Source organism: Syngnathoides biaculeatus, chromosome 11 (assembly GCF_019802595.1).
Source record: "Syngnathoides biaculeatus isolate LvHL_M chromosome 11, ASM1980259v1, whole genome shotgun sequence".
NCBI lineage: Eukaryota > Metazoa > Chordata > Actinopteri > Syngnathiformes > Syngnathidae > Syngnathoides > Syngnathoides biaculeatus.
The window spans coordinates 30,441,064-30,463,644 of NC_084650.1; the positions used below are offsets into that span (position 1 = coordinate 30,441,064).

The window sequence follows — 22,581 nt, forward strand, 5'->3', positions numbered from 1 at the left end:
AAAATGCCAAGCAGACGACAACGTTGAAGAAAAAAAGTTTCTGTTAATTGTACCCCGTCAAATAATTGCACCTCGACACCTCGCGTGAGCCCAATGACGTCAACAGTCAAACGCACCAAATGAAATCAACGGTCAAAATTGAGCTTTGCGTCGTTCTGTTAAAACACATGATAGTTGCAGAATCATTATTTTTTTAAATAGACATATATTCATAAAAAAAAACACGTTTTAACTGTGTTAATGCCTGTCTCGTGTGTTGATTGAGGTTTACAGTATTTATTATTTTCCTCAGAGAGGTTTTAAGTCAGTTGTCACGACCACACAGACATGAAATTGATATCTTGACAGTTCAACTCTTCGCATACAAGCAATTCAACACCAGATAATACAGTGACGTGACAACAGTGTTCATAGTCTAAGCATGGATTTAGTTATGCTCGTAAAGTTGAGACTTTTTCTCAAACTTAGTTTGGCCTTTTGTTGATTCGAAGGCATCGAGATGATGTCTTGATGCGATCGACCATAATTGGGTGACATGAACACAAGGCAGTCCGCAGATCAGTGGCCTACAGGCACCAATGTCGGGCTTGCGGGAGGGAGGGCAAGAGCTGTGTCTTTAAGAGGGAATGAGGATCAGCTTCCTTCTCATTGGCTGTCGGGAGGGCGGCCCGTCGACCAATAGGATCGAAGACTGTACAAAGCAATCTCGTCCCTGCCCCCACGCAGCTTCATCTCACTAACACGCCAAATGCGCTGAGCTGCGGCACAGGCAGAAAGGAATCGGCTCCTTTTGGCACGACGTATTGTTGTTGGGTTTTGATGATAGTTACTATTTCCCCACCTGAAAACGAATCGAAGGCGGTTTGCTGGGCTCGGGCGGCTTGAAGGTGTGCCGACTGCGGGGTTATTAACCCGCTTGCGCGGACGTGGGGCTCGGCGCCGAGAGAGGATGTCGCTGAGGATGTTTGCGTCGTAACGGAGCGAGGATGACAAAGACAATCGGATCCCGAGACTGGCGACGGCGGGCTCTTTTGTGGCCTTTTCTCTTGTGGACTACGGTGGGGGCGCAGACTCGTTACAGCATCCCGGAGGAGCTGAAGCGAGGTTCGGTGGTGGGCAACGTGGCCAAAGATCTGGCCCTGGGACTGTCTGAGATATTTGAGCGCAAGCTGCGGGTGGCCTCCGAGGCCGGGAAGCAGCATTTCAGCGTGGATGCGGCCAAGGGCGAGCTGCTGGTCCACGACAGAATAGACAGAGAGGCTTTATGCGGACAAAGCGCCAGCTGCGTGCTCCCTCTGCAGGTCGTCGTCGAGGAGCCGCTGCACTTGCATCGGATCGAGGTGGAAATACGAGACATCAATGACAATTCCCCTCGATTTCAAACGAATGAGCTCGCTTTAAAAATAGCCGAATCGGCCGCAGTCGGCACGCGTTTCCTTTTGGATAGCGCGGAGGATTTAGATGTTGGAAGTAATTCGGTCAAAACGTACACCTTGGCGAAAAACGACTGTTTCACGTTGAAGATGAAAGAGGTTGAGGATGGTAAACTAGTTCCCGAGTTAGTTTTAGAAAAACCACTAGACAGAGAAAGAAAAGCTTCTCATCAGCTCCTGCTGACTGCTTTCGACGGAGGCAGTCCGGTCTTGTCTGGTACCGCACAAATTTCTGTTTTTGTGCTTGACATAAATGACAATTTCCCCGTTTTTGACAAAAGTCTGTATAAAGCGTCCTTAGAAGAAAATGTGGCAAAAAATACATTTGTAGTTAGATTGACTGCAACTGATGCAGATGAGGGACCCAACGGACAAGTACAATATTTTTTGAGCACGCGCACGCCTGATTCTGTGTCATCTATGTTTAAATTAAATTCCGAAACAGGTGAAATATTTTTACAAGGAGATTTAGATTATGAAAAAGCTACATCTTACAAACTTGAAGTGACTGCCAAAGACAAAGGGGTGCCTGAAATGGAGAGTCACTGCCGTGCGCAGATTGACGTTGTTGATATTAATGATAATGTCCCAGAAGTTATCCTCACCTCGGAACCGCAGCCGGTCCGGGAGGACGCACCGAGTGGGTCAGTGGTGGCTCTGCTTACATCACGTGATGCAGACTCTGGTATTAATGGCAACGTAACACTCCAGATCCGTAAAGGGTCCCCTTTCATTCTGAAACCGTCTTTCTCAAATAATTACGCGCTGGTCACCAGCGGCGCTTTGGACCGAGAGAGCGTGTCCGAGTACAGGATCGAGGTGACGGCCACCGATTCGGGCTCTCCTCCTCTTTCCAGTCAGACCGCCATCACCGTCAGCGTCAGCGACGTCAACGACAACCCTCCCGTCTTCTCGCAGACTTCTTATAACGTTTACGTAAAAGAGAACGGCGCCGCCGGCGCCATCCTGCACTCGGTGTCGGCGAGCGACCCGGACGCCGGCCAAAACGCCAAAGTGTCCTACACGCTGCTGGACAGCAAAGCGTCAGCGGCGCCGGCGGCGTCGTCGTACGTTTACGTGAACGCCGAGAACGGCAGCATCTACAGCATGAGCTCGTTCGACTACGAGAAAGTCCAAGTGTTCGAGGTCGGGGTGGAGGCCAAGGACCGGGGCTCTCCGTCGCTCAGCAGCACCGCCACCGTCCACGTTTTCATCCTGGACCAGAACGACAACGCCCCCGCCGTCATCTACCCCTCCCCCCACGCCGCCTCCCACCTGAGGGCGCCCCGCTCGGCCAAGGCGGGCCACCTGCTCACCAAGGTGACGGCCGTGGACGCCGACTCGGGCCACAACGCCTGGATCACCTACAAAGTGGCGGAGGCCACGGACGCCTCTCTGTTCACGCTCAGTTTGTACACAGGGGAGGTGAGGACTAAACGCGCCGTGTCCGAGCACGACGACTCCTCTCAGAGGCTGATCGTCGAGGTCAAGGACGACGGGGAACCGGTCCGCTCGTCCACCGTCACGCTGTCCGTCCTGCTGGAGGACGCCGTCAGCGAGCCCGCCTCGGAGCCGCACGGACGCCGCTCGCTGTCCGAGCCCGGCCACAAAGGCGGCGGCGGCGGCGGCAGGATCACGCTGTACTTGATCGTGTCCCTGGCCTCGGTGTCCGTGCTGTCTCTGCTGGCGTTGCTCACCTTAGCCGTCAAATGCGCCAAGACCGGCGGCGGCGGGGCCGCCTGCTGCCCGGGCGTCGGACGGCCCCGCGACGAGAAGCCCAACAGAAATCTGCACATTCAGCTCAACACCGACGGACCCATCAAGTACGTGGAGGTTCTGGGGGGAGACGTCATGTCTCAGAGTCAGTCCTTCCGGTCCTGCGTGTCTCCCGGGTCCGAGTACAGCGATTTCACGCTGCTCAAGCCCAGCGGCACCGCCGACTTCAAGGAGGTCATCGGCGTGCTGGATGCGTCTTTGCCGGACAGCGCCTGGACCTTCGAGAGCCAGCAGGTGAGCCCACCGTTCGCTTTGCAAACAGAGGCCGGAAACTGCTCCTCGTGCGCATTTCCCCAACATTTCTCTCCCGCTATCAGTCGAGGAGTCCAGTCGCTCGGCTCCCATCTGCAGTCTTGAAATGTTGTCATGACGCCATACATTTTATTTGACGGTACTGATGTCTGTGGGATGCATTCAGTGGTCAAACTGGATCGGTTCAGCACCACAACCGCGGACAGTGTCTCCAAACCTGCGGTGGCAAATCGTCGTCCCGATGTAAACAAACTCGAGGTTGTTTCATTATATCCTTCAACTAGTTGACCTTTTGGTTAGTTACTTGTATTCTAACGGTCCTATTTACTCATGTGGTGAAAATGTGTCCCATTCTGAAACATTTCCAATCTTTTTTTTGTGGGGATGTGTAGGAGGCTTCAGCATGGTGCTACCAGCACGTGCAAACTTATTCAGGTGTCAAACGCACAGAGAAAGATTGTTTTTTAAAAAAAATTGTTTTCAGGATGAAAAGACAAGCAACAGTGTTGAACGATATGTGAAATTAGTAATTTAAAATGATCGTGTTCTCTTAACAATAGCTCAACATGTGTCAACTTATGGCAAAGCTTTTTCAAAATTTTGTCTGCATTTCCCTTGCAGTCATGATAACTAACGAACTCGCTTCGGAGGCAACTCAGCCGATGAAGCGACAGCTTGAGCGCAACTGGCAGCTGCTTTTAAATCGTCAAATCTCAAGTAACTTGAAACATTTTTAAAAGACAAAGTCCACAGTGATTGGCAACATTTTCTTATAAATGACGTATTTCACCCGAAAATGATTTTCTCTCGCGATGGACCCCGCGAGGACTCATAGCTGCCTAAAACGGTGCCTGACTAAAATACAAATCAAAACAAAATTAAAACAGGGATGTGAATAACTCATGCTTATATTGAAATGTAAGAAATTGCACAACATTTTTTTAGTTAAAAATGTTTTGCTCAGCATACCGCAGTGTTTCATAATAGTTTTTGTCAGATGCACCTCGTCATGTGATCGACATTCAGCACCACGAGTGTGGACAGCAACTTTACAACAAGTCAAAACGCACCTGATCAAATTAAAAGCAATAACTGAATTTAGCCTTGTTGCATTAAAACAGTGATGACTGTATCCATCGAGTATGATTTTTTTTTTTTTTTTTTTGCTTAAATGAATGTAAAGCATATTTTTATTGACTTAATTACGGTCTTGTGTGACTCATACAAATAAGCGGTGAGGTTGAATGACGGTTACAGTCTTAATTCTTTCCATCACAGTTAAGCATGTAAAGTTGAGACTTTTTCCTCACACCTATTTTGCCTTGTGTTGATTCGAAGGCATCGAGATGATGTCTTGATGCGATCGACCATAATTGGGTGACATGAACACAAGGCAGTCCGCAGATCAGTGGCCTACAGGCACCAATGTCGGGCTTGCGGGAGGGAGGGCAAGAGCTGTGTCTTTAAGAGGGAATGAGGATCAGCTTCCTTCTCATTGGCTGTCGGGAGGGCGGCCCGTCGACCAATAGGATCGAAGACTGTACAAAGCAATCTCGTCCCTGCCCCCACGCAGCTTCATCTCACTAACACGCCAAATGCGCTGAGCTGCGGCACAGGCAGAAAGGAATCGGCTCCTTTTGGCACGACGTATTGTTGTTGGGTTTTGATGATAGTTACTATTTCCCCACCTGAAAACGAATCGAAGGCGGTTTGCTGGGCTCGGGCGGCTTGAAGGTGTGCCGACTGCGGGGTTATTAACCCGCTTGCGCGGACGTGGGGCTCGGCGCCGAGAGAGGATGTCGCTGAGGATGTTTGCGTCGTAACGGAGCGAGGATGACAAAGACAATCGGATCCCGAGACTGGCGACGGCGGGCTCTTTTGTGGCCTTTTCTCTTGTGGACTACGGTGGGGGCGCAGACTCGTTACAGCATCCCGGAGGAGCTGAAGCGAGGTTCGGTGGTGGGCAACGTGGCCAAAGATCTGGCCCTGGGACTGTCTGAGATATTTGAGCGCAAGCTGCGGGTGGCCTCCGAGGCCGGGAAGCAGCATTTCAGCGTGGATGCGGCCAAGGGCGAGCTGCTGGTCCACGACAGAATAGACAGAGAGGCTTTATGCGGACAAAGCGCCAGCTGCGTGCTCCCTCTGCAGGTCGTCGTCGAGGAGCCGCTGCACTTGCATCGGATCGAGGTGGAAATACGAGACATCAATGACAATTCACCTCATTTTATGTCGAACGAGTTATCCTTGAAATTAGCAGAATCTGCAGCCGTTGGCACGCGTTTTCCTTTGGAGAGTGCAGAGGATCCTGACGTGGGAAGCAATTCAATTAAATCATATACTCTCGGTAAAAATGACTGCTGCTCTCTTCGAATAAAAGAAATAGAAGGTGGAAAGGCCGTCCCGGAGCTTGTACTGGATAAACCTTTAGACCGAGAGAAGAAGGCTGTGCATAAAATATTATTCACGGCATTCGACGGAGGCACTCCAGCGAGATCTGGGACATCAGAAATAACCATAAATGTCCTTGACAACAATGATAACTTTCCTGTGTTTGAGAAAAATCTCTACAAAGTGAACGTGGGTGAAAAGGATGGAAAAGGAACTCTAATTGTCACAACAAAAGCAACAGATGCAGATGAAGGGTCAAATGGGGAAATTAGATTTTCATTTGGGCCCAGAACTCCGGATACTGTGTTGTCCATGTTTGATATTAATCACGTTACCGGTGAGATCACGTTAAAGGGGGAGTTGGACTACGAGAAGACGAAATCATACGACATCGATATCGGCGCCAAAGATAAAGGCAGCCCTGAGATGGAGGGTCATTGTCGTGTGCAGGTTGACGTGATGGACGTCAATGATAATCCTCCTGAAATTATCCTCACCTCGCAGCCAAAAGACGTGCGTGAAGACGCCCCAAGTGGAACTGTCGTCGCACTCGTCAGTGCTCGTGATCTTGACTCGGGTGATAATGGTAATGTCACATTACACCTGAAAAAAGGCTCCCCTTTCATTCTGAAACCGTCTTTCTCAAATAATTACGCGCTGGTCACCAGCGGCGCTTTGGACCGAGAGAGCGTGTCCGAGTACAGGATCGAGGTGACGGCCACCGATTCGGGCTCTCCTCCTCTTTCCAGTCAGACCGCCATCACCGTCAGCGTCAGCGACGTCAACGACAACCCTCCCGTCTTCTCGCAGACTTCTTATAACGTTTACGTAAAAGAGAACGGCGCCGCCGGCGCCATCCTGCACTCGGTGTCGGCGAGCGACCCGGACGCCGGCCAAAACGCCAAAGTGTCCTACACGCTGCTGGACAGCAAAGCGTCAGCGGCGCCGGCGGCGTCGTCGTACGTTTACGTGAACGCCGAGAACGGCAGCATCTACAGCATGAGCTCGTTCGACTACGAGAAAGTCCAAGTGTTCGAGGTCGGGGTGGAGGCCAAGGACCGGGGCTCTCCGTCGCTCAGCAGCACCGCCACCGTCCACGTTTTCATCCTGGACCAGAACGACAACGCCCCCGCCGTCATCTACCCCTCCCCCCACGCCGCCTCCCACCTGAGGGCGCCCCGCTCGGCCAAGGCGGGCCACCTGCTCACCAAGGTGACGGCCGTGGACGCCGACTCGGGCCACAACGCCTGGATCACCTACAAAGTGGCGGAGGCCACGGACGCCTCTCTGTTCACGCTCAGTTTGTACACAGGGGAGGTGAGGACTAAACGCGCCGTGTCCGAGCACGACGACTCCTCTCAGAGGCTGATCGTCGAGGTCAAGGACGACGGGGAACCGGTCCGCTCGTCCACCGTCACGCTGTCCGTCCTGCTGGAGGACGCCGTCAGCGAGCCCGCCTCGGAGCCGCACGGACGCCGCTCGCTGTCCGAGCCCGGCCACAAAGGCGGCGGTGGCGGCGGCGGCGGCGGCAGGATCACGCTGTACTTGATCGTGTCCCTGGCCTCGGTGTCCGTGCTGTCTCTGCTGGCGTTGCTCACCTTAGCCGTCAAATGCGCCAAGACCGGCGGCGGCGGGGCCGCCTGCTGCCCGGGCGTCGGACGGCCCCGCGACGAGAAGCCCAACAGAAATCTGCACATTCAGCTCAACACCGACGGACCCATCAAGTACGTGGAGGTTCTGGGGGGAGACGTCATGTCTCAGAGTCAGTCCTTCCGGTCCTGCGTGTCTCCCGGGTCCGAGTACAGCGATTTCACGCTGCTCAAGCCCAGCGGCACCGCCGACTTCAAGGAGGTCATCGGCGTGCTGGATGCGTCTTTGCCGGACAGCGCCTGGACCTTCGAGAGCCAGCAGGTGAGCCCGTGACTCATCACTCATCACATCAAGCGGGATGCTTTTGCAAGTCATGCACTTTTTTCTATTTCAAGTTTAACCGACAGCTCCATTTTTGTTCACTTGTCATGTTGCACTGGAATTATTTATTCATTATCGAAACTGACCATGTAGTACTAATCGGCCTTCAGGTGCTAATCGGTTCACAATTGCCAGAGATGATATTGGGGTGTTCCACACAACCCTGACACAGCAGACTTTTTCCCATCTGAAATCATCAATAAGAAAATGGACCGGACGGGGAAAGCAATTTCCAAAGTCCCACATTCACACAGTCGTGGGTCATTGGTGCCATGCCAGGGGCTGCCAGGCCCACTGGGGGCAAATCAGGGCTCGGTGTCTTGGCCAAGGGCACTTCGACTTGCATTCAGAGGCAGGACTCAAACCGACAACCCTTCAGCCACTGGATGACCCGCTGTCTGTCGCTGATGACGCCACAGCGGCGGTGGCGGCGGTTAGGAAGCGTGTTGAGTAGTGTCGTGTGCTCGTTTGCCCAAATTCTTTCCAAAATTTCAACATATATTGACCTCGTCTTTCCGTCTTCACTTGGCCTCTGGGGTGGGCAAAGTGTGACAACTTAGAAATGGTCCAAAACCGGATTAAGAGTGCAGCTTTCAACCAGGAGGGCACATATACCAAAACTTTGAAGGGAAGGAGGAGTCGCCATTTGCCAGGCACGTCTTTCTGGTCAAATATCAACGAATTACTAAATTCCATGTATTTTGTTTGCTATCCAAATGAATCGAATCTTCAATTTTTTTTCTCGTGAAAACTTGTGAGCTGCCTTTTTTTTTTTTTTTGTGCTGCTTCTGTGGAAGTTTCGAAGGTGGCGCGGTTGTATTTGGCGCCCTCTTATGGGCCAAAAGACTTTGGCAGCCGTTTTTTTCTTTTTTTTTTTTTTCTCTCATTATTTTTGCAAAAGACGCACTGGAAAATGTCTTGGTTGCCTTTGAAGCTTTTTTTCTTTTCGAACGAACCTCATATGCGAGCTTTTCATCCATATCACTTTTCACTTTTTCCCGGTTTTCCTCAAACTCGGAGGTGCTGCTTCTTTCGGTGAAACTGGACACAGTGAAGAAGTTTCTCGCGTGCGCGTGCGTGCCTGTGAGTGAGGGGAACTCTTGTGTGTGAGTGTGTTCCGACGAGGGGGAGGCCTCCGCTTCCTCTCCCCGCCCACCGGCGCGCAGAAGGGCGGCAGAGGGCGAGCCAGAGCCGAGTGAGTGTGAGCGCGGACAAGTAGTTGAGCTTTTCGGCCTGCTTTTCTCGCGCAAGTCGGCGGTCATGATCGCGTCCGAACCCGCCGCCACTCGGCCTTTCAAGCGGATTTACTCGCCAGCCAAGAGGACGGGCTCGTCTTAACACCGAATCATCATGGCCAGTCCACGCTGAGGCGAGAGCTCTCGGTGTTTCCCGGACAATGGAGCGCCCCGGCGGGGGGAGCCAGCTGTCGAGGCTGTGCTGCTTTCTGGCCTGCCTCGCCTCCGCCTCCGCCTCCGCCTCCGCCTCGTCCCAGCTCAGCTACTCCGTCCTGGAGGAGCTGAGTCCGGGCTCCATCGTGGGGAACATCGCCAAGGATCTGGGCCTGAGCCCACAGAGCATCGCTCAAAGGGGGCTGCGGGTGGTGTCCGAAACGGACACGCAGTATTTCGAGGTGAGGCAAGCCAGCGGAGATTTGGTGATCAAGCAGCAAATCGACCGGGAGCAGATGTGCGAGTTGAGCCCGTCCTGCTCGCTCCAGCTTCAGATACTTCTGTCGGACCCTTTGGAGATCCGGCGCGTGGCGGTGGACATCGCGGACGTCAACGACAACGCTCCGCGCTTTTCCACCACCAGCGTGTCTTTGGAGGTGTCCGAGGCCGCCGCGCAGGGCACGCGCTTCCGCTTGGAGAGCGCGCACGACCCGGACGTGGGGACCAACTCTCTACGCACCTACCAGCTGGCACCAAATGACTTTTTTATACTGAACGTGGAGACGAAAAGCGACGGCAGCAAGTTTCCCGAGCTTGTGGTGGACAAACCCGTCGACAGGGAGGCGCGGGCGTCCTTCGAGCTGCTGCTGACGGCCGTGGATGGCGGGCAGCCGCACAAATCGGGCTCCACGCTGCTTCTCATCCAAGTGTTGGACGTCAATGACAACGCGCCCGTCTTCCAGGAGGCCGTGAACAAAGTCGGCCTGCTCGAGAACGTCGCACCCGGCACTTTAGTCACCAAACTGAACGCCACGGACGCGGATTCGGGTCGCAACGGCCAAATTTCCTTCATGTTTAGCAAATACACGCCCGAGCGTGTGGCCAAACTTTTCAACGTGGATGCGAAGAGCGGGGAGATTCGTGTCCGCGGCGAGGTGGATTACGAGAAAGCCGCGTCTTACCACCTGACGGTGCAGGCCCGCGACGCGGGCTCCCCGGCCATGGAGGGCTCCTGCAACGTCATCATCGACGTCAAGGACGTCAACGACAACGCGCCGGAGGTCACGCTGACGTCACTCACCAGCCCCATCCGAGAAGACTCCGCCCCGGAAACGGTGATTGCCCTCATCAGCGCTCGCGATCTGGACTCGGGCAAGAACGGGGAGATCACTTTGAGCCTCCCGCGCGGTCTGCCCTTCAAGCTCACTTCGGCGTTCGGCTCGCACTACAGCCTCACCACGGCCGCGGCCCTGGACCGCGAGAGCCAGTCCGAGTACAAGGTGGTCATCACGGCCACCGACGGCGGTTCCCCGCCGCTGTCGTCGCAGGCCGCCTTCGTGGTGACGCTGTCCGACGTCAACGACAACGCCCCCGCCTTCTCCCAAAGTTCCTACTCGGTGGACGTCCCTGAGAATAACGCCGCCAGCACCCCCATCGCTTCGGTCTCGGCCACGGACCCGGACCTGGGGGACAACGCCCGCGTCACCTACTCCATCCTCCCCGGCGTGGTCGAGGGCTCGCCGCTCTCCTCCTACGTCTACGTGAACCCGGAGAGCGGCCACATCTTCAGCATGCGCTCCTTGGATCACGAGCAGCTGAAGGCCTTCCGGATGGAGGTCCAGGCGTGCGACGCCGGGGTGCCCCCCAGGACCGCCAACGTCACCGTGCACGTGTTCGTGACGGACGCCAACGACAACGCGCCCGTGATCGTCCACCCCGCCGTCGCGGGAGACGGCGGCCTGCAGCTGCGCGTGCCCCCGGCCGCCGGCCCGGGCTACCTGGTCAATAAACTGGTGGCGGTGGACGCCGACAGCGGCCACAACGCCTGGCTTTTCTACTCCATCGCGCCCGGGCCGCATGCGAGCATGTTCCGGATCGGGGCGCGCTCCGGCGACCTCCGCACGACCCGCGAATGGGCCGAGGAGGAAGAAGGCTCCGCCTACGACATCGCCGTCATCGTCCAGGACAACGGCCAGCCGCCCAAGTCGGCCCGGGTCAACGTCACGGTCACGGTGGACGAGAAGGCGGCCGCGGACCACGACGCGCCAGCGAGGCCCCGCCACACGCCCTTCTCCCCGCGCGACGGGATGTCGGACATCACCTTGTACCTCATCATCTCTCTGGCCTGCGTGTCAGGCGTGTCGCTCATCACGCTGGCCGTGCTCACGGCGCGCTGCTTGAGGCACCGCGGCCACGGCTCGGGCGACTGCTGCTGCTGCTGCTACGGTAGCCGGCGGTCCGGCCGCTACCGGCACAGACCCGGCAAGGACCCGCACCTGCAGCTCAACACGGACGGGCCCATCCGCTACATGGAGGTGGTGGGCGGTCCCGGGGACCCGCACACGCGCACGTACGGGCCCTGCTACTCCACCATCTCCAGCAGGAGCGACTTTGTGTTCATGAAGACGCCCATGCTGAGCCCCAGCAACACGCTGAACACCACCCTCAGCAGGAAGCTCCTCAGCGGCTCGCCGGGTGAGGTGAGCGCCCGACGCCTTGGTGTGAGTGGGAGCGCGACGTCTCAGGGAACAGCACTGATTGCACAGATTCTGCGATCGTGACGTAGGTCAACGAGTTTGGGCGTCGGGGAGGAGGCGTCAAACGAGAGTTGCTTCCACTTGGGATTTGCCACGAATTGCCTGTAAATTGTAGCTTTGTTTGGGGGGGGGGCACTTTTGTCAAAGCGCATTTTGCAACAACAACATTTTCGGGTGGATCTGATTCGTCCTCTCAGCAGGGCTCGCTCTCACTGCTGCCTAAACCTTTCCAATGGACAGTTTTCATGTCGCTCACCGCCGTAAACATCATTAGCCGAGGTAGCTAAGTTAGCATAACCGTCCATAGCGCGTCCATTTTCGCTGACTGTCAGAAATAGCAATCACCTTGCTGAAAATGATGGCTTTTTTCCATTGGTTCCATAAACGATGAAATATGATTAGGGCAACAATACCACTTAGAATAGCATAATACTGACTTTGTAAAGATGTTATTTTGGGCACACCACTTTTCTTTTTTACGCTGAAGTGGTGAATGATGCATTTTTGAACCATTTTGGTGTTTTATCAACCCACAAGATGAGTCAAACGTTTTTACCAACTGTGGCAACGGGAAGGACAAAACGGAGGCGCTTCCAGCAGATCGCGGGTCACCGGCAGCAGATTCAAACAAAAACAATGTTCCTTATATGGAAGTAAATATGTGCCACCAGGATTTGAATTGTAACGTGATCGTCTTTTCATAGTTGTGTTTCAGAAGCGAACAGCCAGCCAATCGCAGTTGCGCTTTCTTAGTCACGTGATTTCACATACTAAGAAAGCGTAAAAGGATTGGGTGGGTGTTCGGTTCTGACCTGAAGTAACCCTGCCCGGTGGCGCAGACGGTGAATTTTACACAGCGAATTGTAGCCAGTTGTATTGTTAACATTAAAAAGTTACACTGAAAATGTGATCACTTTACATCTCAAATTGAAATCCTGTTTTGTGTGGCATTACAAATTCGAGTCCTGGTGGCACTTGTTTACTTCCATACTTCCTCTGCATTTCCTTTGTGGCTGTTCAGCTGTGAGAAGTGGATGGCAGAGAAAGATGAAATGTGAAGGAGGGATGAGGGAAGAAAACAGTCAAAAGGAGCGGAAGCAGAAAAAACGAGCTTCTCAAACGGGAAGTCACGGGGTCGTACGCTGACCCCTGACTTCCTGTTGTCCAAAGATGATGATGAGCGACAGGGTTGTGCTTTTACTTCCTTGGTCAACGTGGCCAATGATCTTCATCCATGACAAGTTACAGGATGCGCGTTTCGTCGTAGTTTTTCCTCCTTCGTGCCGTTTCTCGTGAAGCTTTGAACATTCTCACGGTCGTCCAGCCGACCCCCGGTGGGCACCGCGCAGTCCGTCAGGCGAGCGGCGTCTCTCCAGCTTTCGGAACGGCGGCCGTGGTGTTTGTGCGTTAGTGCGTGAGGACGCACAAAAAGCTTCACGCCGACGGGTCCGAGAGCCCCAGTGACGAATGCTCCTTCGCTTTAACAGGACCGGAGTGATGTCTGAAAATAGATTGGCCTTCCTTTTGTCTCGACAGCCCTCAAAGCATCCGTTCCCGTTTCTTTTTTTATATATATGACGTGTGTGCTGTTCATAGTTTGTTTCTGTGCAGGCTCGTCAGGTTGTTTTGCAAATCCAGTCCACTCGCACGGACGTTTAAGCGCCTCCTGCACCAAACGGGCTCACACAGTTCTGAGAAATGGACCTGAGAGTTTTGTCAGTTACCTGCCGCTGTTTGTCTATGAAAATCAAACATTGCCATCGGCAGGAACGCAGCTGAGGTGGGACGTGCGGGGAATGCGACATCCTATTGTTTGCTTTTGCAACAGCAGATAGCCTGAAAGTGTTTGTGAGCGAGGTCGGCAAAAAATGACTTCCTTCTTTCCATCGTAGCAGCCAAAATATTTGAGCCATCACACGTTCTTTTTTTTCCTTTTCAGCGGTTTGCCGTGAGGCCAAATTATTTAGAGAAAGATAAAAAAAAGACACCAGATGGAGTGTAGGAAGCACAAAAATGTAGTTTTACTAGTTGAATATGGCCCATTTGGTGTTCTCTGTACCATTGCAAGTCTTTCCATTTTTTTTTTTTTTTTAATTTCAACAAGACAGATGTTATCCAGATGCTATCCTGCGCTTGTGAGTTATAATTTGTTTGTCTAACTGAAATGTGGGACAGACGCAGAAATATTTGTGCCTCAGGCTGCCGTGAAAGGTGAAATCCACACTTGGACGGACGGGCTGAGGTGTTGCCAATGTCGGGTCATCTTTGTAACTGACGTTGGATGAAAAAAAAAACCGACAAAAACCTTTGTTGGTAAAATTGGAATTAGGATTTGGGGGGGGGGGAATCAAATAACTCTGCTTAGTCACGTTCCAAAGTGCGTCGGATCGTGCCGGCTTTGGTTGGGGCAGAATGTGCCACTGCGCACGGCTGCCAGTGTTTCGTCATCTTGACCCCTGACCTCCACACGGTTTGCGTGCCGAGAGGCAACCGCACATCCGGATGTTTGCCTTCACCCGCGGCCCGACCGCTTTCCGTCAGACCGAACAGCCCCATCGTGGGCGTCGCCCTTTCTTTTTTTCGAATGCCACCATCGGTCTAACTGCGGAGGAGGAGGAGGACTGGGGTCAGCCTTCCGCTCCTCATGCCGGAATGGAAGCCAAGTTTTGGCTTCATCTTTCTTGTATTTGCTTGTTTCTGACTTTTTAAGCATTTAGCATCAGTCTGATGCAGTCCCGACAACAACCACAATAATTCATAGGATCAAAATGGAGCATTATCATCACCAAGGCAACGTTTTTAAACTCGATAATTGTTGCTCTGATCACGCTGCGCCTTTCCGGTGTCCCGCAGAGTTGAAAAACTTTTGTAATATTGTTTTCTTCATTATTTATACTATTGAGGCTCACGCAAGCGTGTCGACGAAGAAGCGCCACCGGGTCACCAAGAAGAAGTGGGAAATTCCAAACCCAGGACGAACGAGAGGGGTCCGAGTGCAAAGTTTTGTTTTGCCGTGATTCTTTTCCATTTGGTGTGCGGGTAGTTCGCGCTGGCCGTCTTTTTGTGCCGCTCATGTTCTTCCTTTTCCGCAAATCTCGGAACAAGACGAGCGGGCACATTTCTTGGGTTTGTTTAGTCTTGCTGCAAAACTGCAGATGTTTTGAAACGCACGCACGCACGCACACCCACAGACGTGTCAGCCACAAAAGTGACATCGCATGAAATCCACCAGGAAGTTTGTTGCTGCTGAATTTGTGATTCACGTTGCAACTTGTGTTCCTTTTTCAGCAAAAGCCGCCCAACAATGACTGGCGCTTCAACCAGGGACCGAGACCAGGACCCAGCGGGTGAGTGAGCGCGCACGCCTGTGACGATGATGAAGGATGAGAAATGGCTCTTGAACCACTGAAGCCGCAACGCTGAGTTGCGCTTAAATGCAGGCAGTCTGAGGCCTTCTTTCCCCCTCACGCAGTCCTCAGCGCCGCGTCCCCGCTTTCTAAAATGGCTGCAGCAGCCTGCGCTCCCCCCCCTCCCCCTGCCGTCGCTCGCCTCTCCTCTCCGCTCGCTCAGTCCTGCGGATGAGCGACGGCATCCGTGGGGGAGGGGGTGGGGTGGGGGCGCCTCGTTCTCGCCTGCGAACGTCTGACGAGAGTTTGGAATCCGACTGACGCCACGTGACTGTTCCGCATTCGCTTTTGCTCACTACGCGCAAATTGCTGCAGATGGTCGATGCGGCCACTCGTTATTTTGCAAGGGTTCGTCGTGCGGGTTGTCGTAGTCCTTAAAACCGGCGAGGGCATCGAAACAGGGCGGCAAGCTGTTGAAATGCATTCGGCTCATGAATACAAACCTTGCGTCCTGCGGGTGACGCATTCGTCTGCCTTTATGTCATCGTCCACCAAGGCTGAACAATTCCTTAGAAGTGACAAACAGTCCATTTTCTATCCCGTCTACTGTATGTGTCATTCATAAATCATCTTTTTCAAGAAAGATGTGACTTCCAATATTGTGCTCGCTAACTAACGGCAAGAAAATGACCTCCCATTGCGGACGGAGACATAATGTTTCAATTGGAGAGACGCGCTCAGACAAGTATGGAAGTATTTCTTTAACGTTGCTTTTATTATTGTGGTTGGACTTTGAAGTGACGCAGTTTCAGGATTCAATTCTTTCGCTGCCGCAAGTGTGGGGTTTGTGTGTGTGTGTCTGTGTGTGTGCTGATGTTGGTGGCAAAAGGTGGACTTAAATAAAGGGAGGTGTGAAGAACATAGTGGCCAACATTTTTCCACAAGAAAAGCCAAACAAGGCCCATGGAAGGAAACACTAAATGAAAACCTTCCAGAAAACGACGTTTCACGTGAGAAAGAAACACGAGGAAACCAAAAACCCGCCGTGACGAGAGCTAAGACGAGCGTCGCAACGATGAGCATCGAGAGACTGAAAAACAGCCGGCGACGAAAAATACAACGCGATGAGACGTGAGCTGATCGATCGACACGAGGGGCGGGGCCGACAAGAACGGGCGGCGATGAAAATGAAACAAAAATGATGAAATATGACAAGGAAAGAAGATAGAACGTGAAACTATGTCTAGTTGAAATAATGCAAAAGAACACCAGCGCAAAGTTCAACCACTATGAAAATCTTGCCTTGTAATCTTTATAAAAAAAAAAAAAAAAAAAAAAGTAGCTCTTGCGTGCGTACGGTGAAGGTTCTTGGACGAAGTCAATGTCATTTCCCCCCCTCACTCATCCCCATATTTACAACGTAAACATGTCTCTGCGAGCGTATAACATGTTGTGTTTTTAGTCCCCACATGCCATACGGTACACACATAAGATGGACGCCGCAGAGCGGGACAAGGTACTCATTTAGACGTAGAACGTTTAGCTGTTGTCTGCCCTTTGCACCTGATCAGCGTTTGTAACCCAAAAAAAAAAAAAAACCCTGATTGGTTTCTCAGGGCAGAGAGTTTCGTGTCATAGTGCAACCCCGGCTGAGTGTGTGTGTGTGTGTGCGTACCCGAGTCGTAGCGCTTGTGTTAGTCTTCCTCCGAGTCTGTTGAGCCGTGTGCATTGAGGCCACAATGCCTGCTGTGGCGGAGAAAGGACTGCGCCACTTATGTGCGTGCGCTCTTGTGCCGGGACTGTATATGTGTGCAAAAGAAAGAAAATGGCGCTTGCCTAATTCCTCCGCAGGCTTTACTGTGCTGCCTTCAATGTGCGTGCGTAGCCCAACATCATCGTCATCACGTCGCTTATCAAGTGGACGACAGGCTGAAGGCCACCCGTCGTCCAAGTGAGCGGGCGCTTATCTGCAAGACTGCTTGTGCCTAACTCGCTGCCAGTCGGGGCCGGAGGGTATTTCTCAAGCCGAGCGTCCTCTCTTTGGACTGCGACTCCCAATCTCGCCCACAGGAAGCGATAATGCTGACCGCAGGAAGTGCTCAACAGCAACAGGATGTGATAAGTCAGAGACTCCTTTTAGCATAAATGAAGCGCGACTTTGTTATCCTTAGCGGTGAGAGGGTCCTGGCCCGGTTCCCACCGGCTGAGGTCCAAAAACACTTTTGAGTCTTGGAGGGCAGGTATCGAACATCCCCCGAGTTTTTCCTGAGAAACTGAAGTCTTCGTGGCTCCGCTGTTGGTTGTCGTGCATCGACAGTGGAACCCGGATTAAAATCGGTGTGAGCCACTTGCCGACGGCGCAGCTCGTCTTCGTTGGGGCAGCATCGCTCTGATCGTGCGAGAAATAAGAGATTGCGGTTTCCGTTGTTCCCTTCGCGTGCAAATTTGGACTTTGCCCACATGGTTGGAAATGATCATCTTGCGGCAACACGTTGGCGACAGCTTGCGGCGTTAAGCTAAAAAAAAGAAAAAGCTCAAAAGTCTGCCAAATTTGACCCAAAAAAATGGCCCTGAATGTAAAATGAGGCTCTTGAATCATGAAAAACGAGGCCCAGCCCGGAGTTGCAGCACCCTGAGGCCGCGCCCGCCGGAGGCGCAGGAGACGAGCCCTGCGTCTGCCCCTCGAACCCGTCGGCTTGTACGCTGCGTGCTCGTGTCCGCGGTTGGCTAATGGCTGAGTAACGTGTGCCATTGTGGCTTTGGTGGGGGAGGGGGTGCAGAACTGCGAGCGAGGTTCTGGTGTTCTGGACGATCCCGCTGCGGTCAAGCGGGCGTCTTAGTTTGCTGGTTCATTAGCTCACGAGCTAGCGTTAAAAAAAAAAAAAAAATTGACTTTCACTCAATTGTCTACGTGGTGTGGCTCTATGCACGGCGCATGGAGAAAAGCTATTGGGCCGAGTCCACGAGCGCTTAGTATGTAGTAGCCTAGCCGCTAGTAGTAGGCCACGTGCATTTCAACGACTCGCTGTGTGAACAACACAAAATGCGCAGGCACAGCTTGATGTAGTTGTGCTGCGGTAGAATTCACCAAGCTAAGTAAGTCTCAATTGCGGCAGATAGTCAGAGAGGGCACCTGTGACCTATATAGTTGGGGGGGGGGGGGGGGGGGGAATGCAATGTGGGCCAAAAAGAATCAGCCAAGCTTTATCTCAACAATTCAGGACGAAATTCTTCTCAGCCTTTGCACATATTTTCAGCACTGAACTTCAAACGTATGTGATGGTATTTAGAAAGAAGACATGAAGATCTTTCAGGGTCAAACCCTTTCCCCAGTTTTTACGGACGCATGCAAGTTTGCTACTGTGGCGCGTCACAGCTGCCGCTCCTCGTCGGCTACTCTCGGTCAGCAAGACAACAAGGAGGTCTTACCGTGTTCTTCTCCCCCCTCCCGCACTCGCAGGGCTGCCGGAGGACCCGAGGTCGCCATGGGAACCGGCCCCTGGCCCCAACCCCCGACCGAAGCCGAGCAGCTCCAGGCCCTGATGGCCGCGGCTAACGGTGAGTGAGAGGCGACGTCGTCCTTGCCAAATTGTTCTCAGTGTGCTGCGTGCGGCTTTCAAATCAATATTTACAAAATGAATTCGACAACATGACGCAGATCTTCTCACACACACAGGAGACTCAATAATGAACAATTTAGTTTTTGAAGCTTTTGTTGATTAGATATGTGCCGAATTTTGAAACAGATGCTGATGTATTTTCAACATTTTTCTTGAAGTCAAATTAACAAATACAAAATGAAAACACTCGCAGGGAGGGTTGGCACCAACACGAGGTTGAGCTCTTGGCGTCGTTCTCGAGGCCACGCCCACTGCCATCTTCATTTCTCTAAATTTCACAATACATTGATTGCTACAATAAAAAGGTGGGAAAGCGATTTGTTTGGATTCTTGTCACGGGCCGTCTTAGTTAACGGTCGAGCTGCAATGTTCTCTCTCCCCTGCGCGCAAACAAGCCGGTGACTCATTTCTGTGTCTTCACTCGGAAAAATGTCAAGAAGCGAGCGACGCTTTGGCAAACGTGCTCTCAAGTCATTTGTGGAGTTTCCACTGCTGTTTTCAGCAAAGTGAGGGAAGAAAAATAAATAAATAAAAAGGATCCTTCCTTGCGCTGGGCCGCATGGGCACAAAAGAAGCCCGAGTGGCCCGTCGTCCGAGTCCCTGGGAGGTTAAGAGCAGCCACGACACTCGATGAATGTCAGCTCCAGAGTGCCCGACGGGAAGGAAGAAGACGCATTTGTCAATCGTGGAAGGAAGCACGAGGTGGCCTGCGTGTTTATCTGAAGGAGCAACAAAAGCTGAGGGGGGGTTAGCGGACTTAGCGGGAGCTGATGGTGGTGGTGGTGGGGGGGGGGGGCTTGCAGGCTCTGCATTGCAGTGGCTGAGGAACTATTAGGAACTGAGCAGTGCTGCACACAAAGCAGACGACGCTCACGATCGCAATAGTTGTTGGGGGAAAAAAAATGGACACGTCGATAAATGATAGAACTTCACGTCGTCCCTTGGGTGGGAAAACCCGAAAGTTGAAAATGTTGTTGTAAAACTGTTTGGGGCAAATAAAAGCTCGTCCGCGTGACTGCGCCATAATGCGCTACCTTGGCCGGCCGGCTAAGCTAGAAAGAAACCAAGAAGTGGGGATTTGTTAGCACTCACGCCCTTCCATCACCCTTCAGCGTAGGTTCATATAAAAAATATGTAACAAAATGCCATAAAATCGATAAGTTGAATTATGAAGTTAAGTGACTCAAAATGCCAGTTAGCATGGTTAGCTGAGAAAAATGCTAATAACGCCAAGTGCTAACACTTGAGCTGCTGAGAAATGAAAGTTGACACCCGTCCAACGTTTAGCGGGTCCACACGTCGGTTCCATCGCTTCGGAACCGGCGACGTTTCCGGGATTGGTTGACAGTGCGACGACATTGCTGTGCAACACTGCGACAAAGCTGAAAGAAGTACTAAAACTGCATGTTCTGTTTTGTCAATTTCCGTTGACTAACGTTAGCACGAAGGCTTGTTTTGTCTTCTTGAGCCGTTGGAGCTATCCCCAAACGTCGTGGGGATGAGCGCTCGAGTTTAGTGGCCAATTCTTACTTTATGATGCTCCCACTTTTCAAATTCCCATTTTCTAACCATTTTTTTTTTTTCCTTTGCTTTTATCTCCACCCCGCTTTCTCCCACCTCCTCGAAGTGAGCGACCCGAGCGGCACCCTGGGACCCGGCACGATGGGCCTGAGCACCCGCTACAGCCCCCAGTTCACCCTGCAACACGTGCCCGACTACCGCCAGAACGTCTACATCCCCGGCAGCACGGCCACGCTCACCTCCAATCCCCAGCAGCAGCAGCAGCAGCAGCAGCAGCAGCAGCAGGCCGTGGCCCAGCAGGCCGGCCAGCAGGCGCTGCCCCCGCCCCAGCCCGAGCCCCCGAAAGCCGCCCAGACTCCCGCCTCCAAGAAGAAGTCCACCAAGAAGGAGAAGAAGTAGAAAAGGAATGCCCGATCCGGTCTGACGAGAAGTATAACCCCCCACACCCCAGCACGAGCTATCGCACTGGTGCGGAGCGCTCGGACGCTTCGGTTCGGACGCTTCTTCCGAAGTGTCTGGAGGAGTCCGAAGGCGTCCAAAGCTTCTGTCAGTCGATGTTTCTTGCTCGGGTGTGGGCGGTTTTTGTGATTTCCTTTTGGTTTATTTTGGCTAAGACAAGGAACCTCCCCAGGTTGATGTATTCAGACAAACGTTATTGTCCTTCATGTCGGCGTTATCGTGCGTTGGGACGTCAGTCGTTGCGAGCACGCTCGTCGCCGTCGTATTTCGACGTAGGCTCGGCCCTCTTGCGGGATCTCCCAGAGACGATAACCGTCTTCTTTTAGCGCTCTTACCAACTTCGTCTGCATGCTCTTTAAAGGCTCAAACCACTTTGTTCTAGTTTAGAGTGGCCAACTATGCATTGCAAAAGAAAAACAGGAGGAGGACGCCCCCCCCCCACGGCCCCCTTGCCAAAATCGCTGGTCAACACAATGCACGTGGACCATCTCCCTGACGCAAAAATACGTAGTTTGAAAAAGTAAGACAGACGATAATCTCTGATGACCTGAGCATGTTCGTGCAATGAGAAACCACGGGTGGTGTCCAGCTGCCCCCCCCCCCCTCCACTCCCCCATTAAGAGCCAACCGGAAGTATTGCACTGACGTCGGGTGTAAATCACATTCGGGTGAAGTATTTGCCGTCATTCCGTTTTGTTGCAATAGCATGCGTAAGATGTGAAGTGTGGCGGGTGAGCGGGACAGAGGCGGCGCTTGTGGTGGGCGGAGCCTGTGATATCGTTCCGTCGGCCCGCCGAGGTGGGCGACCCTCCGTCGGCTCCACCCGCTGAATGTACAGACGAACCGCGGGCTCGAATCCGCCGAGCCGGGCGAAGGCGCTCGCCATACTCGCCCTTCACCGCCATGTCGTGACCCCCCCCCCCCCGCCCCCACCCGCTCACTTGTAAATACACAAGTCCTGTTGACGGTGCGAGCCGAGTGTTAGCGTTGTCGGGGCCCCCGTCGCCGTCCGGCATTTCCCCCCCCCGCCACCCCCACCCCCACCCCTTCTCCACACGGCGTGGCTCCAAACTGGAATGTGGCGCATTTTGGTTTTCAAGAAACGACAACAACAAGAAAAAAATCCAATAAAGTTCTAAATGGATATCGGAGATGTTCTTCAACACTTTGCGTTGCAATGTAGTAACTAAGCACCACGCCAACTAACTCTACAGTGTACATAAAAGAAATTCAAGATAACTTTAGATAAGGTGACACACGTAGACTAGTTAACTTGTGATGTGTTGCGCATATTTTTGTCTTCATTTTCTCTCTCTTTTATCACGCTGTAAAGAAACGACAAAAAAAATCTGAAAATCTTTCTATCCTTGTGTAATCTCTTTGCGGTGATTTGATCTTGTGCATTCTCTTTCTGTCCATATGAACAAATGACTAAATATTATATACGTGTACGTCCGTCCGCTGCTGAATGAATACTACTCTATCCTGCTGTATTATCTTTCGTATCAAAAGCTTTGCCCCCCCCCCTCCTCACGCCTGCCTCCCTTGCGTTATTCTTCTTTTTCTGCTAATATTTATATTGCTGTTTTATTTTCTCTTGAACACTGACATTTCAAATAAAAACATTCCCAAATGGGTCGAGGTCGTTTCATTTCATTTTTTTTTTTTTTTTTTTTTTGTTTCCCAAATGCATCGAATGCAAAGTTTTCAAACTTTGACTGAGCTGAGGTGCACATTTTACATGGGGGGGAGGGGAGGGGGGGACACAAAAAATATGAATCCAGATGTAATGAGCTGATTTTGATTGAAGTACAAATTTATGTCCTGAGTGTGAAATTTGGGCCTGTCTGATTGAAAACAGCTATTAAATGGAATAAATCATCGTTCTG

At 52.4% G+C, this 22,581-nt stretch overlaps 2 protein-coding genes across 13 annotated transcripts in view; both read left to right on the plus strand.

The window, feature by feature from the left end:
* Positions 1-22,328, plus strand: part of LOC133509082 (protocadherin gamma-C5-like) — a 121,016-nt gene extending 98,688 nt beyond the window's left edge. For 9 of the 12 annotated variants that reach the window (XM_061835773.1, XM_061835778.1, XM_061835774.1 and 6 more), the window contains exons 2-4: positions 15,034-15,092; positions 18,553-18,650; positions 20,340-22,328. In XM_061835773.1, the coding sequence (XP_061691757.1) occupies positions 15,034-15,092; positions 18,553-18,650; positions 20,340-20,632 (450 nt within the window). In that variant the 3' untranslated portion in view covers positions 20,633-22,328. Of the gene's footprint in view, positions 1-4,948; positions 7,761-8,789; positions 11,689-15,033; positions 15,093-16,554; positions 16,609-18,552; positions 18,651-20,339 lie in introns of those variants that run through there. The other 3 variants (XM_061835784.1, XM_061835772.1, XM_061835771.1) reach the window with 3 other exon arrangements.
* Positions 317-4,482, plus strand: LOC133509084 (protocadherin gamma-C5-like). The gene has a single exon (XM_061835786.1). It carries the CDS (start codon positions 987-989, stop codon positions 3,564-3,566), a length of 2,580 nt encoding a protein of 859 aa, XP_061691770.1. The 5' UTR covers positions 317-986; the 3' UTR covers positions 3,567-4,482.
* Positions 22,329-22,581: the final 253 nt, after the last annotated feature.